This window comes from Cervus canadensis, chromosome 15 (genome assembly GCF_019320065.1).
Source record: "Cervus canadensis isolate Bull #8, Minnesota chromosome 15, ASM1932006v1, whole genome shotgun sequence".
Classification (NCBI taxonomy): Eukaryota; Metazoa; Chordata; class Mammalia; order Artiodactyla; family Cervidae; genus Cervus; species Cervus canadensis.
The window spans coordinates 56,863,602-56,880,701 of NC_057400.1; the positions used below are offsets into that span (position 1 = coordinate 56,863,602).

At 39.9% G+C, this 17,100-nt stretch overlaps 1 protein-coding gene across 1 annotated transcript in view; it reads right to left on the reverse strand.

Annotated features, from left to right (window-relative positions):
* Positions 1-17,100, reverse strand: part of PDE11A (phosphodiesterase 11A) — a 262,481-nt gene that overhangs the window by 239,614 nt on the left and 5,767 nt on the right. Inside the window, exon 2 of the mRNA XM_043487864.1 lies at positions 12,975-13,115. Coding sequence (XP_043343799.1) covers positions 12,975-13,115 — 141 coding nt within the window. The remainder of the gene's footprint in view (positions 1-12,974; positions 13,116-17,100) is intronic.

Genomic DNA, 17,100 nt, shown 5'->3' on the forward strand with positions numbered 1-17,100 from the left:
GGGTCACAAAGAGTTGGACGCAACTGAATGACTGAACTGAACTGAGTTATTTTAATTCCTTTTTTTTCCACAAGAGGACTAACATATAGGGCAAAAGAATGAATTAAATGATCACTCACTGCCATCTTTCTTGATAAATCCCTCATTATGATGATGAAGTAATTTAGTTATTTATTCAGCCAATCAACACTTACCAAATACTTATGGTACCAGGCATTGTGATAGGGTCTGGAAATACCAACGGGCAGAAATTATGTCCTTCCCTTGTACTCACAACATAGTACAGAGGGGGAGACTGTTCACAAAGATATAATCACACCACAAATCATGGTCAAAATTCTACAAGTGCACAGAAGAGGGTGCTGGAGAAATTTCCATGTGAAATACGTCCTAAGGCGGGAGCAGATATACTCTAGGCTGAAAAGTGGATGAACTTTTCCAGGTTGAGGGACCAAATCATTCAAGGTTTTGCCAGAAAATAGAGAGGACACTCAAAATGTTTTAACTGAAACTAATTCAATAAAGGGAATAGGTAAAGAAACCAATAAGGAATGGTGAGTTTCTCTGGGACTAGACAGAGAGTCGTCAACACCCTTAGCTCTGAGGAGACACAGGAGGGAGTGAAGGAGGGAGGGGATAAAGTTATTGGTGACCTGGAGGAGCTGGGGCCATGGTGTGATGGGCCTTGGAAGAATCCAACCACCTCCACAACTGGCAGAGAAAAGGACAAGGAGAATAACTACCTCAAATCTCTCTCTCCTCAGCTCTTAAATCTTCTGTTAATTCCTCCTGTTTATCAAACTCACCTGAAAGTCAGAGGACAAAAAAATCCAAGTGGTTCAGTACATATGGATCAACCTTCAAAGCACTGAGCTAAAGGAAGAAAACCCAATAAGAGATGGGGGAAGTGGGATTTGCAAAGAACAGTCAGTACAGAAGTGACAATGTTGAACTTTACCTGAGCCCTGCTCCCCCAAAATGGCATAATGATAAAGAAATACTTCCACTGCTTTGTCTTCAAGATTTGGCTAAACTTGACGAACCACCCCACCCTAGAACATTTCAAAATAAGACCTGTCTCTATCATTCCTCATGACTCGTCTACACTGCACAAATGATGCATCTAACTTCTTTGTCTATATGCATCTGAAAGACCCCAGGCTCCCTTTCTTTTGAGATGTTCCGCATAAATGAGTGTTCTTCCTATTGCAACAGCCCAGATGAAATATCTCAATTGTCTGGTACACTATATCTCTCACAGGAACGACATATGCAAAAATACAGAGTCAATACAAGCATCAACTGACCACGGGGAGAAGGGAAGAGGATAGAGTGAAGCTGAGGACCAGAAAGGAAAGTCAAAAGTTAAGTTGGCAGCAGAGGTTTTAGACCTTGAATGTTGAGCAGTTTGAACTTTATTGTGTAGACAACAGACAATTATCAAATGTTCTGAGGCATGAGAGAGGCAAATGTATGTTTTAGAAATATAACTAGAAGTCATATTAAGAACTGATAAAAAGGAAGAGTGTTCTGTCTGCAAGTGAAAAAGCAAGTGCACAGGAAAATTTCCAGGAGAGACTATCAAAGTCAGAGTAAACACAGTGGTAGAATGTCTGGGAAGGAGAGGCTAGAACTGATGCTTCAATGTAGAAGCAACAGAACTTTTGAGGCAATTGAACGTAAATGGTAAGAAACACTCAGATTACTCTGCGGTTTCTAGTTTCAGTTACTTATTACATAATGGTTCTATTAACTGAAATAGTAAATCTCAGAAGTGGCAAATATTTGGGGCAGCTTGTGGCGGAGATGGGCAGTGGGGACTAAAATTCAGGAGTTGGCTTATATACACACAAATACATATACATATATCTATTCACACACACACATATATATACACATATGTATGCTTACCATATATAAATGATTAATAATGTGAGTTGAGTTAATATATTGACATATAATTGCTAATAAAATGAGTCAATATACACAAAGACATAATATGATATAATGATTAATGATGTGAGTATATACATATGTATATACATACATATATACAAAACAATGATTGTTGGGGTAATAACCAGAATTCTTTTAGATGCCTTTCATTTTGCACTCTAGAAAAAAGAACTTGGAACAAAAATCAAACAGGCTTTAAGTTGGTTTCCTTACAGGGAGAAGAAACATTAAAGAAAGCAAGATGGGGAAATGGAAAAGAAAGTGAAGCAGAAAGGAAAGCCTGAAGCAATTTTTACCATCCACTTTGAGGCTGTTTCAGAACTATCAGATGGCCATTACTACCTTCATCTCTTCCTCTCAAGTGCTGGATCCAGGAAGATCACCTAGTTCAATGGCTTAATTGTATGTGTATTCACAAGAGAACCAAGAAGTTAAGGAACACATTAGAAAACAAGGGGAGCTTGTGCTTCATGGTTTAGAAAATAAGCCAGCCTCATACTGATACGCTCAGCTATAAAGTACTTCATGGTGTTCTGAATAGCTGCCAGCCATCAGGATAATCCATGAAACAGAACACATGTAAACACCAGTGCTGAGACAGCGCCTCAGGACAGAAGATTAAAGTGTCTACATTCTTGCTTTCCTCGACTAAGCACACCAAGAAATAGAGATAATAGTAACTATATGGGCTTGAAAAGAAAAGACCCGAGGAAGTGATAGGAATTGCTTAGACAGGTTCATGGAATGGAAAAACATTAAGCAGGGGATATTCAGTTCATAGGACTAAGTAGTTCCTAATGTTGACAGCAGCTAGCTATGGAACAATCTTATTTTTTTCAGTCTAGTGAAAAATGCCATTGACAAAGTCAGTTAAGATTGATTGACTAAAACACTAAAGAAAAGCAAAGGAGGGTAAAATATTAACTTTGGCAGGAGAGATGGGCTAACAAGGCATTCATTCCTCGTTCCTATTTGTGCCATCCACTGAGTAGACCGGTCAGTTTACACCCAACTGCCCAGTTTAAAGAGGACAAATGCAGTCTTAACACTGAGTTAAGAGCTTGACAAATCAGAGTTTCTACAAACTAGATTTAAATGTTTTTTCTCCCTCTTCCCCTCAATAACCAGCCTTTAAGAGTATTCAAATCACACATTAAAAAAAAAAGAAAAGAAAAATCAGAAGGTTTTGTTTTCAGGAATGATTCTAATAAAGTAGAGAAGAGCAAAAGTTATATTCAGAGGATATAAACTGAGAAGATTCTTTTTTCCCTAAAATGATACTTTTTTTTTCCTGATTGTAAAAAGTAGTGTATGGAATGCCAGTAGAGATGGTGCTATAACTTCATGCTTTGATTCTTCTGCTCTCTTCCAAAAACAAAGATCAATAAAATACAGAAAGTCAGAAAGGCATATAGAAATTTAAAGGCAGAGAAAAGATAAGGGGAGAATAGGAGAGAGAAAAATTATCTCTAAGGTCACAAACAGGAAGACTCAGACCTACTGTGCTCCAAGTCCAGAAACAGGCAGGCATCTTCTACTGGGCTCTGGGGACTAAAAGTACTCCCTGGTACTTGAAACAGGTGGCCTAGTTTCACCCCCAGAGACTGAACCATGCTGCTTCTGGCTAGTGTAATATTACCACACAGCAGGAGACCCAAGCCACCAATATAAATAAGGACCTGGTTCTTGATTAGGGGCTAAGGAACTGTGCAAACTATTAGGAAGGGAAGAGTACAAGAGAGAATGAAAGAAAACAATGGTACAAACACCATCCCATTAAATTGGGCTCTAATCCCAAATTAAAAAACAGACAATTAGTATTAATATAGATAACTGAATCAACAACCCAAAGAACTGTATAAGATGATAGTGATAAATCAGTTACACTGAAGATTTGAACACACTTCTATCAGAGAATGATAGTTAGTTAGTTAGTTAGTTAGTTAGTTAAGTCACTCAGTCGTGTCCGACTCTTTGCAACCCCATGGACTGTAGCCCACCAGGCTCCTCCATCCATGGGATTCTCTAGGCAAGAATACTGGAGTGGGTTGCCATTTTGTTCTCAACACTGAAGATTTGAATACACTTCTATCAGAGAATGATAGATGGATAACAAAAAATACTAAGAATATAAATTATTTGAACATCTTGTTTTTGATTATGGGCCTGGAGGAAAAGTCAGCTAGAAAAAAAATTCTTTTGGAAAAGACTTTGTTCCTTGAGGAAAAGAAGGATATGTAAAAAGAAGTTTCCCTTCTTCTCGTGGAATACATTTATAGGATGACATGCTATCTGAATCTGTACCAGGTTCCTGGACCCTGAAGGTGGAAGCCAGCCGGGGAAGGCTAACCTCTAAGACAGGAAAATGGACAGAGTTTGGGTCATTGATTACATCATCTGCTGCTGCTCCATTCCCAGAGCCTTCTTATCATGTAAGATACAAATGTTCTTATTGTTCAAACCATTTTCCCTTGTCGATTCTGTTATTTGCAGAAATCTCTTAAACTGATCTATAGATTAAAGCCATTTTAATCAAAATCTACAGTTGTTCATGAAACTGGATAAGCTGCTCTTAAAATTTATGTGAAAGAACAACAGGTCAAGAATAGGCAAGCCAATTTTAATGAAGAACAACACTGAGGACTTGTCCTATCAAATATCAAAGAGGGTTATAAAATTATAGAAACCAAGAAAGTGTGATACTGGTGCAGAAACAGACAAACAGAGCAATGGGACAGAATAGTGAGCTCAGAAACACACACAGTGATGTGTGGAAACCTGATGTGATACAGAAGGGGGGATGGTTCTGAGACAACTGGTTATACTTATACAGCTTTACCCTATACACAAAAATAAATTCTAGATGGACATAAAAGCCCATAAATATCAGATAGATTAAAGAGAAGGTCATTATAGCATGGAGGTAGACAAAGAACTTTAAGAAACAAAACCTGTAAGTCACAAATCAAAAAGGAAGATTGATAAATTTGACACATTAAAATGAAAATAGTCCATGCGACGAAGATACCTGTTGGAAGAGGAATAGCATTGAGTGCAGTTGGCTGTGTACGCCAAGACTGCAAGGTTCTACTTTCTATCTGGTTCATTTCTCAGGATTGTGTTTACCAGGAACATCTGAGCAATGAGGTATCATCTCTCCCCAGACAAACAGCAGGTTAGATACCACTCAATGTATAAGGGATCTATTCTCCAAGTGCAATGTTCCTCTATAAGTATAATATACATCCACAGCTTGTTAGCCTGAGCTCTATGTATTCAGCACTCAATATTATGCTTATGTTTTCTCCATTGCTTGCTTGGCTTGATTTCAACCTGTCATAATTTTCAGGAAGGGCTTCTTGGAACTAAGCTTCCCACACTCTCCTTTGCATATCTAAAATGTCTATCTGTGGCTTATGTAATTGAATATGAATTTGGCTGGGTTTTAAATTAAAGAGTCATATTTTCTTTCCCTGAGGATTTGGTATCTGTTCCTATACTGTGTTCTTGCACTGGAGAGTGCTACCAGGAAGACTAACACCAGAATGAACTTTCCTTCAGTAGCTAACTCGATGTTATCTAGATGCCCACAGAATTTTTTCATTATCTTTGAAGTCCATAAGCACTGGATGTGTTTCAATACTAAGCAGTGAGCATCAGTTTTTCCTGAAATGACATGTTCTTTCAGTCTGTAAATTCCGCTTTGCTTTCATTTCAATAAAATGTCCTATTTTTACCATTGTTGTTCAGTCACTCAGTCATGTCTGACTCTTTATGACCCCATGGACTGCAGCATGCCAGGCTTCCCCGTGCTTCACTGTTTCCTGGAGTTTGTTTGAACTCATATCCATTGAGTCGGTGATGCCATCCAACCATCTCATTCTCTGTCGTCCCCTTCTCCTCCTGCCCTCGATCCTAACCAGCATCAGGGTCTTTTCCAATGAGTTGGCTCTTCACATCAGGTGGCCAAAGTATTGGAGCTTCACCTTCAGCATCAGTCCTTTCAATGAGTATTCAGGATTGATTTCCTTTAGGATTGACTGGTTTGATCTCCTTGCCGTCCAAGGAATTCTCGAGTCTTCTCCAGTACCACAGTTCAAAAGCATCATTTCTTCGGTGCTCAGTCTTCTTTATGGTCCAACTCTCACATCTGTACATGACTACCAGAAAGACCATTGCTTTGATTATACAGATCTTTGTCAGCAAAGTGATGTCTCTGCTTTTTATTTTATTTTATTTTTCATTTATTTTTATTAGTTGGAGGCTAGTTACTTTACAATATTGTAGTGGGTTTTGTCATACATGAATCAGCCATGGAGTTACATGTATTCCCCGTCCCGATCCCCCCTCCCACCTCCCTCTCTACCCGATCCCTCTGGGTCTTCCCAGTGCACCAGGCCCGAGCACTTGTCTCATGCATCCAGCCTGGGCTGGTGATCTGTTTCACCATACATAATATACATGTTTCGATGTTGTTCTCTAGAAACATGTCTCTGCTTTTTAATATGCTGTGTAGATTTGTCATAGCTTTTCTTCCAAGGAGCAAGTGTCTTTTAATTTCATGGCTGCAGTCACCATTAGCAGTGATTTTGGAACCCCCCAAAAATAAAGTCTGTCACTGTTTACATTTTTTTCCCATCTATTTGCCATGAAGTGATGGGACTGGATGGCATTATCTTATTTTTCTGAATGTTGAGTTTTAGGCCAGCTTTTTCACTCTCCTCTTTCACCTTCATCAATAGGCTCTTTAGTTCCTCTTTGCTTTCTGCCATAAGGGTGGTATTATCTGCATATCTGAAGTTATTAATATCTCTCCTGGCAATCTTGATTCCAGTTTGTGATTCATCCAGCCCAGCATTTCTCATGCGGTACTCTGAATATAAGTTAAATAAGCAGGGTGACAATATACAGCCTTGACGTACTCCTTTTTCAATTTTGAACCAGTCAGTTGTTCCATGTCTGGTTCTAACTGTATACAGGTTTCTTCTTCTTTTTTTTTTTCTCCTGTCTCATTTCTTATGTTCTCTTCAGAGATACCAAGTATCCTTATTTTTTACTTTCTTTTTACTCTGTATTTATAATTCTATCTTTTTATACTGTATTATTTTCCATTTCACTTCTAATTTTATCCTCCATGCCTCTGAAAATGTTAGAAATTCTTGTCTTCTTTTCTTCTGTTTTTAACATAATGTTCATTTCTGTATGGTTACATATTTTCTTCTATTTCTTTCTAAGCTCTGCCAACTCAGTTTTCTTACCTATTTACTGTGTATCTTTTATTTCTTGAGTCCTTGTATCTCTTCTTTGAACACTTTTTTCCCCTGTGAGATCACGCTATCTTGAATTTCATTTCATGGAGAATTGTTAGCAATTTTTCTGGTCTGTGTTTCTCAATTGGTGTTTGTTTTTACATTCTTTTCCTCCTTTTTTTCTTTTGATATCTTTTCATAAGCTCCAGGCTGGTGGCTTTTTGTTTTGGCTGATACAGAGGTAAAGAATCCACCTGCCAATGCAGGAGATGCAGGTTCTATCCCTGGGTCGGGAAGATCACATGGAGACAGAAATGGCAACCTACTCCAGTATACTTGCCTGGAAAACTCCATGGACAGAGGAGCCTGGTGGGTTACAGTCCACAGGGTCGCAAAGAGTTGGACATTGAGCACCCACACACGCCACATCTTTAAGTAAATAATGGAGAAGGGGTGACATCAGGACAGTGGGTAAGGATGACTGCACTTGAATTTTGGTCTAGTGTCTTTCAGTGCTTTTTCGACAACACATTCTTCCAGGCAACTCCTGCCAAACAGAGGCTGCCCTTGCTTACTATGAAGTCCTATATGACATAGATATTTTTGTGTGATTAAAGCCTTAAATTCTCACCAGGAGACCACGATTAGCAGCTGCAGGGTGACTCACCACTCACATTGTCAGTTCTCCTGACAGCCTTGTTTCCAAGACAGCTTGTCCGAAATTTTCTTGTTCCACCCCACCTCTCCTGCCACTCTATGGCAGCAAGGAGGACTCAAGAAACATTCCTGAGCCTGCCCAGGCACCCATCCGTACTGTGACAAACATTGTACTCTGTCCAAGATGGCTGGATGCAGGCAACCTCACTCAGCTTTCTACTGTGCCCCACCCAATTTTCACTATGTTATGTGAGCCATGGGTGGGGTGATGATTGGAGTATAGAGTTATGAATACTTTTTCTTTTGTGAATTATAGTTTTATTCCTTGTCCTTGGTGTTTTTAGGTTGGTCCTTAACTGGCAGAAGGTAATAAAAATCCATTTAGCAGATCCTCTCTCGTGACACCCTGACTTTCAAGTTCACACTCTTACTGCAAGGTCCAGTACTTGCCCCCTTTTTCCACGAGATGATAAACTCTAACTCTGCTTGGGAGGATAAGATGCAAGATAACATAACTCAAAGGGAGAAAACTAAGACTCCATCAATTTAATAATTGTGAAAATATGATCTCATTTATGTACCCATATTTTGATAAAAATCACTTCCTTTTATACTTGTTTTTTCTCCTTTATTACTTACTTAAAAATGTATCAAGGATATTGTTCCTATACATATAGATAAACATCATTATTTTAAAGGATGTATAGCATTTCATTATATAAAACTTCTGTTGCTATTTGATTTATATTTTTACAACTATAAATACTGCAGTAAAACTTCTTATATACTGATTTTGCTCTCTTACTCTTCTCCATCTCTTTCACTGTGCTAAATTTTAAGAGGAGAAATTGCTGAATGCAAAGGCTATGCTCTTTAAAAACTGAAACATATTTTACCAAGCTTATATCCATAAAGGCTATCCCAGTTTAAAATCTCATCATCAGTAAAAAGAATGTCCATTTTCTTATACCCACACTCATACTTGCTGTTATAATTCTCTTAAATCTTTTCCAGTTTGATGGTTAAAAAATCATAGAAGTGTTTTAATGTGCTTATATTCTCTAAGGAATTGTGTGAATGTTTTAGAAAACCTTTCCCCACCGAATGACTATAGAAAAATACTCACCAGTACTTTTAAGTTCTTTTTTTACACAAATCTTTGCTCCATCTGAAATGTATATTGACTTCACAGAAACAAGACAAAAAAGTGGGCAGCTCATTTTTCAGTGTCGTAAGAAAGTAAAGGCCACCCAAGGATTATCTAGGATGGAGATCTGAAAACTGCTGCCTGCAGCCAAATCTGGCCCACCACCTACTTTTATCAATAATGCTTTATTGGAACACAGCCATGAGACTGCTTTCATGCTACCATAAGTAGCTGCAAGAGAGATCATGTGACTTGCAAAGCCTAAAAAATTTACTATCAGTCCATCCATTCTGAGGTGAGGAAGTCTCAGCCAGAGAACTTCATCAGGGCAGGATTTTCTGTTTGTTGAAACCTCTGTGCCAGCATTAGCTTTTGCCGCCTGGTGTCCTGCTAAGCTGTCTTCTCCTCTTACACATGGTGTGACTGTATATGGTTTCCTTCCCAGCCTTTCTACCTGACAATCAGGGTACTGCACAGAACAGTGATCAGTCCCTTTAAGTCTGAAGTTTCAAGAAACTTTTGGTGAGAAGCAAGTTAAGGAAAGCAGGGCATTATGACTTTTCTGTGTGGTGATGCCACATATACTGCCGTCCCGCCCCCGCACTCACCTCCCCCACAACCTGCCTAGCAACCTTGATGAAAATTCTTTACAGCTTCTCAAATGGTACCAAATAGATGGGTCTCCTCTTTTTGCACATAGTTCACTTTTATCTCTGACCTTGTCCCTCCGGACTGAAGGAGTTCATTCTCACTCTGAGAGGGAAGGGATGGGCAAAGAGAAGAAAAGATAGACTGGCCCCAGGTTTTCTGCCCTGACTCCGCCATTCCAAAAAATCTTAGAATGTTCAGCTGTGATAGGGAAAAGGTCTTTTTAATCTTCACAACTACACCAACACCTTTACTGCATGTTACCATCTAGTCTGGCTTTCCCAGTGGCTTAGTAGGTAAAGAATTCACCTGCAATGCAGGAGACACAGGAGAAGAAAGTTCGATCCCTTGGATGGCAAGATCCCCTGGAGAAGGAAATGTCAACCCACTCCAGTATTCTTGCCAGAAAAGTCCCTTAGAGAAACCTGGTGGGCTATAGTCCAAAGGGTCACAAAGAGTAGGACATGACTGAGCGACTGAACACACACACATGCCATCTGGTCTAGGGAGTGGTTTCTGACCCCTCCCTACTTTATATCCTGAAGTTCTTACTGTCACTGTTATCCTCTCCAGCTCTGCCCCCACCTTCCATATTATCTTCTGTCATCTGTACTTTTTCATCTCACTTGCCAAAAAGCAAGACTACAGGGTAAAAGTTACTCCATGTTAGAAGATTTGCAAAAAATGATCACCCTAAGCTGATTTAAATTACTTCCATGTCTGTTCTAACTGACCAAGCAAACAGTGAATCTGTCCCTGTTCAGATTCTACCTGGCCCCCCAGCCACCCGCCCTCATGGGGACCTGGGAGTGGCTCGCAAACCCTGGAAACAAGTCCCACCAGTTTCCCCTTCCTGCCTTTGCTCAAGGAGAGCCCACAGCCAGCCAGGCACCCACTAGCATCCCACCTCTTCCCACTCCTTTCAGAGGCATCCCTGCCAGGTGCTGGGGAATACCCCTGCAGGTCAGTCAACTCTTGGAGTCTGAATTCCTCATCAATAAATGAGGATGATAATACTACTTACCTCATAAGGATGCAGTAAGTATTAAATGAGACAAAATGCTTCATGAAGCATCCAGAAGCACTTCACATATACGGGCTATGTGTGTGTGTGTGTTCTCCCAAGGATCTATTGCGCTGTGTGTGCTAAGTCGCTTCAGTTGTGTCTGGCTCTTCAAGACCCTGTGGGCTGTAGCTCACCAGGCTCCTCTGTCCATGGGATTCTCCAGGCAAGAATACTGGAGTGGGTTGCCATGCCCTCCTCCAGGGCATCTTCCTGACTCAGGGTTCAAATCTGTGTCTCTTATATCTCCTGCATTGACAGACAGGTTCTTTACCACTAGTGCCATCTGAGAAACCCAGGATCTACTGATTTTTACACAACCACAGGATAATTGCAAGGCTATTGTTTGTTTAAACCACATTTGCTGAGTAGAAATAACACCAAACTCTAGAGTTGGACTATAAGGAAAGCTGAACACAGAAGAATTGATGCTTTTGAACTGTAGTGTTGGAGATGACTCTTGAGTCCCTTGGACTGCAAGGAGATCCAACCAGTCCATCCTAAAGGAGATTAATCCTGAGTGTTCATTGGAAGGACTGATGTTGAAGCTGAAATTCCAATCCTTTGGCCACCTGATGCAAAGAGCTGACTCATTTGAAAAGACCCTGATGCTGGGAAAGATTTAAGGCAGGAGAAGGGGATGACAGAGGATGAGATGGTTGGATGGCATCACCGACTCAATGGACATGAGTTTGGGTAGACTGTGGGAGTTGGTGATGGACAGGGAGACCTGGCATGCTGCAGTCCACGGGGATTGCAAAGAATCAGACACAACTGAGCAACTGAACTGAACTGAACTGAGAAGATATGGGAAAATACTCCTAAGCATTTTAAACGTATATAGATTTTTGAAAGCTTAATGATAAATAGATAACCAACAAGGTCCTACAGTATAGCATGGGGAACTATACTCAATACCTTGTAATAACCTATAATGGCAAAGAATTCCAAAAAGGATATATATAACTGAATCACTTTGCTGAACACCTGAAACTAACACAACACTGTAAATCAACTATATATCAATGAAACTTTTTAAAAAACAAAATATTTTAAGTTTTACAATGTTTATTATTAAATCTCCAAAATTTACACAAGGTTCTTGTTTTTTGAGGAAATCAAACCTAAAAGCAAAGACAATAACCTTTCTGAGTAACTACAGTAAAACATCATTCTCTGGGGTATTAAAACGGCACTTAATTGCTAGACAATTCCCGGTCTTTGAAGAGAGTTCACGGCAAAGATATTAAACTGCTGCTGAGGGTGTAGACATTTAGCTTTCAAGAAGTTAGATGGATGATGGTCATTATTTTCAATATTGCTGTGTATGTACCCAGCAGACTTCTCACAAAGAGCCAGAGGACCTAAAAGACCCTGAAAGCCAAGATAAGGCAGGCCCGAGGCCCAGGCCAAGGGCTGCTTGCCCCTGAAGTGAGAGTGAGTAGCCCCTGCGTGAGGAGGAAGGCGCCTCCGCCTCCTGACGGGCGCGCACCGAGCTAGTGTCCACAGGCCCAAAGCAGCAGTAGAAGAAGGTGGAAAGGTGGGAAGCAGCCAAACAAACCTCTGCTGGAGAGTGCCGCCCCACTGAGGCTGGGGCGACTCCAGTGAGCGCAAGCGCAAAGAGCACTGCTTGCCCACTCCCCGACCCCCACCCCAGAAGAGGGCTGTGGGGTCTTGTGGGGGCTGCAATCCATGCTCACGCGTGCTGACGGCCTTCCCTTGCTGCGTGGGTTCAATGGGAGGCTGGCAGCCCAGCTTCTCTTCTCTTAAGCTGAGCGAGTTCGGGCAACCCCTTCCATCCCTTGGGCTTTGCTGGTGGCTCAGCTGGTAAAGAATCCGCCTGCAATGCAGGAGATCTGGGTTCCATCCTTGAGTTGGGAAGATCCCCTGGAGAAGGGAAAGGCTACCCACTCCAGTATTCTGGCCTGGAGAATTCCATGGACTGTAGAGTCCATGGGGTCCCAAAGAGTCTGACAGTACTGAGCGACTTTCACTTTCACTTTCCCATCCCTTAGGTGTCTCATCTGTGTACACAGAGCTCCGCTAGACCTCAAGGTCGTCAGAGTTTCTCAGATGACAGCAGATCAAGACTGAAAAAACACATACAGGAAATAAAAAACTTTACTTTTATAAAAAGTCATCTCATATTAGAAGAGTCACAAAAGAGTGGTTCAAGTCCTGATTTCACAAACTTAGTTACAACTAAACTAAACTTGACTTCCTTAACACACATGACAGATAAAAGATGACTTACTGGTGATTCGATGTCCTCCAGGAGTAAAACAGAACAGCGTTCACATTTCAACAGTGTTTGGGCCCGATGCATTATTTTCTTGACAATTTTCTCCAGGTCCGTCTGTTCTTCAAAGAGGTCATTAACCACCTCTAGCAAAGCCTAGCAAAGAGAAAATGTATGTATTTAGGTGGCTAAGGGACTGAATTAAAATTTGTCTCTCAAAAATTCCATTTAGTCTTTGCAGTAAAAATATAAATATTTTTGTGTGGCTAAATTTTAAAGTGTTTATGGTTGTTTTGACATATTTCCCTTATTTCATTTCATAACACAGTCTTGAATTATAAGATATAACTTGAGAATAGTGCCAGTCCGTGTGTGTGTGTGTGTGCGCGCGTGTGCTGGGTTGCTCACTCAGTCATGTCCAACTCTTTATGATCCCATGGACAGTAGCCCACCAGTCCATATAATCCCACATAAATTCTTCATATATCTATATGACTATATTCCACACAGTTAATGACTACATGATCTCATATAAGCATTACTGACAGGCTTTTCTGCTCCTACAGTAGTTTTTCTGCAATTTTTAAAAATTGATTTTTAAATATTTTAAAAAACATGACTGGGTTTAAAAATCAACATTTTATGAATACCAAATACTTGATTCTCTCCAAGATACATTTATTTCAAAAAATTACAAAGCATCTCTTCCTCACCATCTGGAAGAAATAGCTTCATGGTCAAACTCAAGACTTATTCTCACTAATATATATCTCTCACAGAACTATTAAAGAATTATAGTAGTGGATACTAGTTAAGTTTCAAAACCTTCAAAAATATATATATAAAGCCCCTATTAATCCCTCTACACAAGAAATTTGTCCAGGAGAACATTGAAATGCCATTATACATCTCAAAAAGAAAACATCATTAAAAATTTATTAAAATAATAAAATAAAAAGCATAAAAATTAAAGAAAAAACTTAAATTCTAACTTGAAAACTGTATACTCATTTAAAAATGAGATTGTGATAACATGTCATTTTATCCAGCTAAGCTAGCTTACAATTTATACATTGAAATAATATTTATTTAGAATTTTTAATTACATGGATACATCCAGAGATTGAAGAACAGTGAGCCATTTACAGGTAGTAGATATTTTGCCTCTATCAAAGCGCAATCAGAAAATTACACAGCCAGTGAATTGGCCAGAGGATGCTTTATTCAATAGAATTTAATGTGATGTCTCCAGTCTGACCTATCACAAAAGGATTTCATGGGTTTTCAAATTCACATCTATTCTGATAGGTGGTGTTGACTAATTTTCAACTTTGGTAATGAATTTGATTTGTCCTGAAACCATTTGAAACGTGAGAATTTCTTCTCTGAGTCTATTCAGGTAGAAAAGTATTTGAATGAGTCAAGGGATCCATGAAATGAGTCTACTTCCCTGAGCATCTCAAAGCGGACCCCAAATCTCGGACAGTGTTTTCTCTAAAGAGAGCTTGTGACTGTGGCTAAGGGCCATGCATTGCTCGATGATTCCAAAGCAAAGAGAAACACTATGAGTTGAAAAAAGTTCTAAGTGTGTTCTGTCCATTTGGCATTTGGACAGCAAATCGCTGTAAGAGGTCAATGTGTGGTAATTTCATGTGCAAATATAATATTAAAAATAAGGCAACTGTCTGCATAATTGCCAACAAAATCCCCTGTTGTTAAGGGAGGAGACATTATTTCCTTAATCATCCAGACTAGTCCTTCAGATGGATCATATTAACTGAACAATTATTTAACTTTTCAATTTGGTGTGACTGCATGGATGGGGCCTCTGGGACCCATATACAGGAACATTTATCTCGGAGGAAAAACTAATTGTGCCTTGAGTTTCGTACTGACAAATCACATTATAGTAATTTTATTGTTTCTAATTAAAAATTGCTGCTTTACTAACAAGTGATAAAAGTTTCACAAATAACAATGCAGACTGGCTTCAAAATAGGAGAAAAGAAAAAGAAGAAAATCTAGGATGGCACGCGACGCGACCGACATGGAAGCTTTGCACACAGTTGAACACGCCCTGTTTCTCAGTGTTACCTGCATGTCCCCAGCTCCTCCTTCTTCAGACCTTCTTTTGCTTCTGGACTCATCCTTGGACCTTTTCCCTTCTCTTATCCATATATTTTTCCCACCTGTACCCTAGTTTTAAATGCCATCTATATGCTGATGGTTCCCAAACATTAATCTCGAGTCTTCTCATCTCTCCAAAACTCTAACTCCCATATCCAACGGCTTACTTGCCACCCGTACAAGCCTAAAGTCATTTTCATTCATTTCCCATATCAGTAGGCCTCATATATTTCACTGCTAAATTTTTTGGACAATCTCTCACTTCTCACTGTCCAGCTACATTACTTCTCCCCACCACCAGCTTTATTGAGATATAATTGACATAAAACTTTGTGTGAGTTTAAGGTGTACAACATGATGATTTAATACACCTATATACTGCAAAATGATTACTACACTAAGGTTAGTTAACACATCCATCACCTGACATAATTACATTTTTTGTGGTAAGAACATTAAGATTTATTTTCTCAGCAATATTCAAGTGCATAATGCAGTATCATTAACTATACTCATCACACTGAACACTCGATCTCCAGAACTGACTCATCTTATAACTAGAAGTCTGTATACTTTGACCAACATCTCTCCTTTTCCGGGATACTCCAGCTCCTGGGAACCACCATATTACACTCTGCTTCTTTGAGTTCCGCTTTCATAGATTCAATATATATGTAAAATAATACAGACTGGATCATCAAAAAAGCAAGAGGGTTCCAGAAAAACATCTATTTCTGCTTTATGGACTATGCCAAAGCCTTTGACTGTGTGGATCACAATAAACTGTGGGAAATTCTGAAAGAGATGGGAATACCAGACCACCTGTCCTGCCTCTTGAGAAACCTGTATGCAGGTCAAGAAGCAACAGTTAGAACTGGACATGGAAAACAGACTGGTTCCAAATAGGAAAAGGAGTACGTCAAGGCTGTATATTGTCACCCTGCTTATTTAACTTCTATGCAGAGTACATCATGAGAAAAGTTGGGCTGGAAGGAGCACAAGCTGGAATCAAGATTGCTGGGAGAAATATCAATAACCTCAGATATGCAGATGACACCACCCTTATGGCAGAAAGTGAAGAACTAAAGAGCCTCTTGATGAAAGTGAAAGTGAAAAAGGAGAGTGAAAAAGTTGGCTTAAAGCTCAACATTCAGAAAACTAAGATCATGTCATCTGGTCCAGTCACTTCATGGCATACAGAAGGAGAAACAGTGGAAACAGCGGCTGACTTTGTTTTGGGGGGCTCCAAAATCACTGCATATGGTGATTGCAGCCATGAAATTAAAAGACGCTTACTCCTTGGAAGGAAAGTTAGGACCAACCTAGACAGCATATTAAAAAGCAGAGACACCACTTTGTCAACAAAGGTCCATCTAGTCAAGGTTATGGTTTTTCCAGTAGTCATGTATGGATGTGAGAGTTGGACTATAAAGAAAGCTGAGAGCCGAAGAATTGACGCTTTTGAACTGTGGTGTTGAAGAAGACTCTTGAGAGTCCCTTGGGCTGCAAGGAGATCCAACCAGTCCATCCTAAAGGAGATCAGTCCTGGGTGTTCATTGGAAGGACTGATGTTGAAGCTGAAACTCCAATCCTTTGGCCACCTGATGTGAAGAGCTGACTCATTTGAAAAGACTGTGATGCTGGGAAAGATTTAAGGCAGGAGGAGAAGGGGATGACAGAGGATGAGATGGTTGGATGGCATCACCGACTCAATAGACATGAGTTTGGGTGGCCTCCAGCAGTTGGTGATGGACAGGGAGGCCTGGCGTGCTGTGGTTCACGGGGTCGCGAATCAGACATGACTGAGTGACTGAACTGAACTGAACTGAACTGATTTCACTTAACACAGTGCCCTCAAGTTTCATCCATGTTGTCACAAATGACAGGGTTTTCTTCTGCCTTATGGCTAAATAATGCTCCACTGTGTGTGTGTATGTGTGTATCACAATTTCTTTATTCATTCAACTATTAATGCACACTTAGGTTGTTTCCGTATCTTGGCTATTGTAAATAA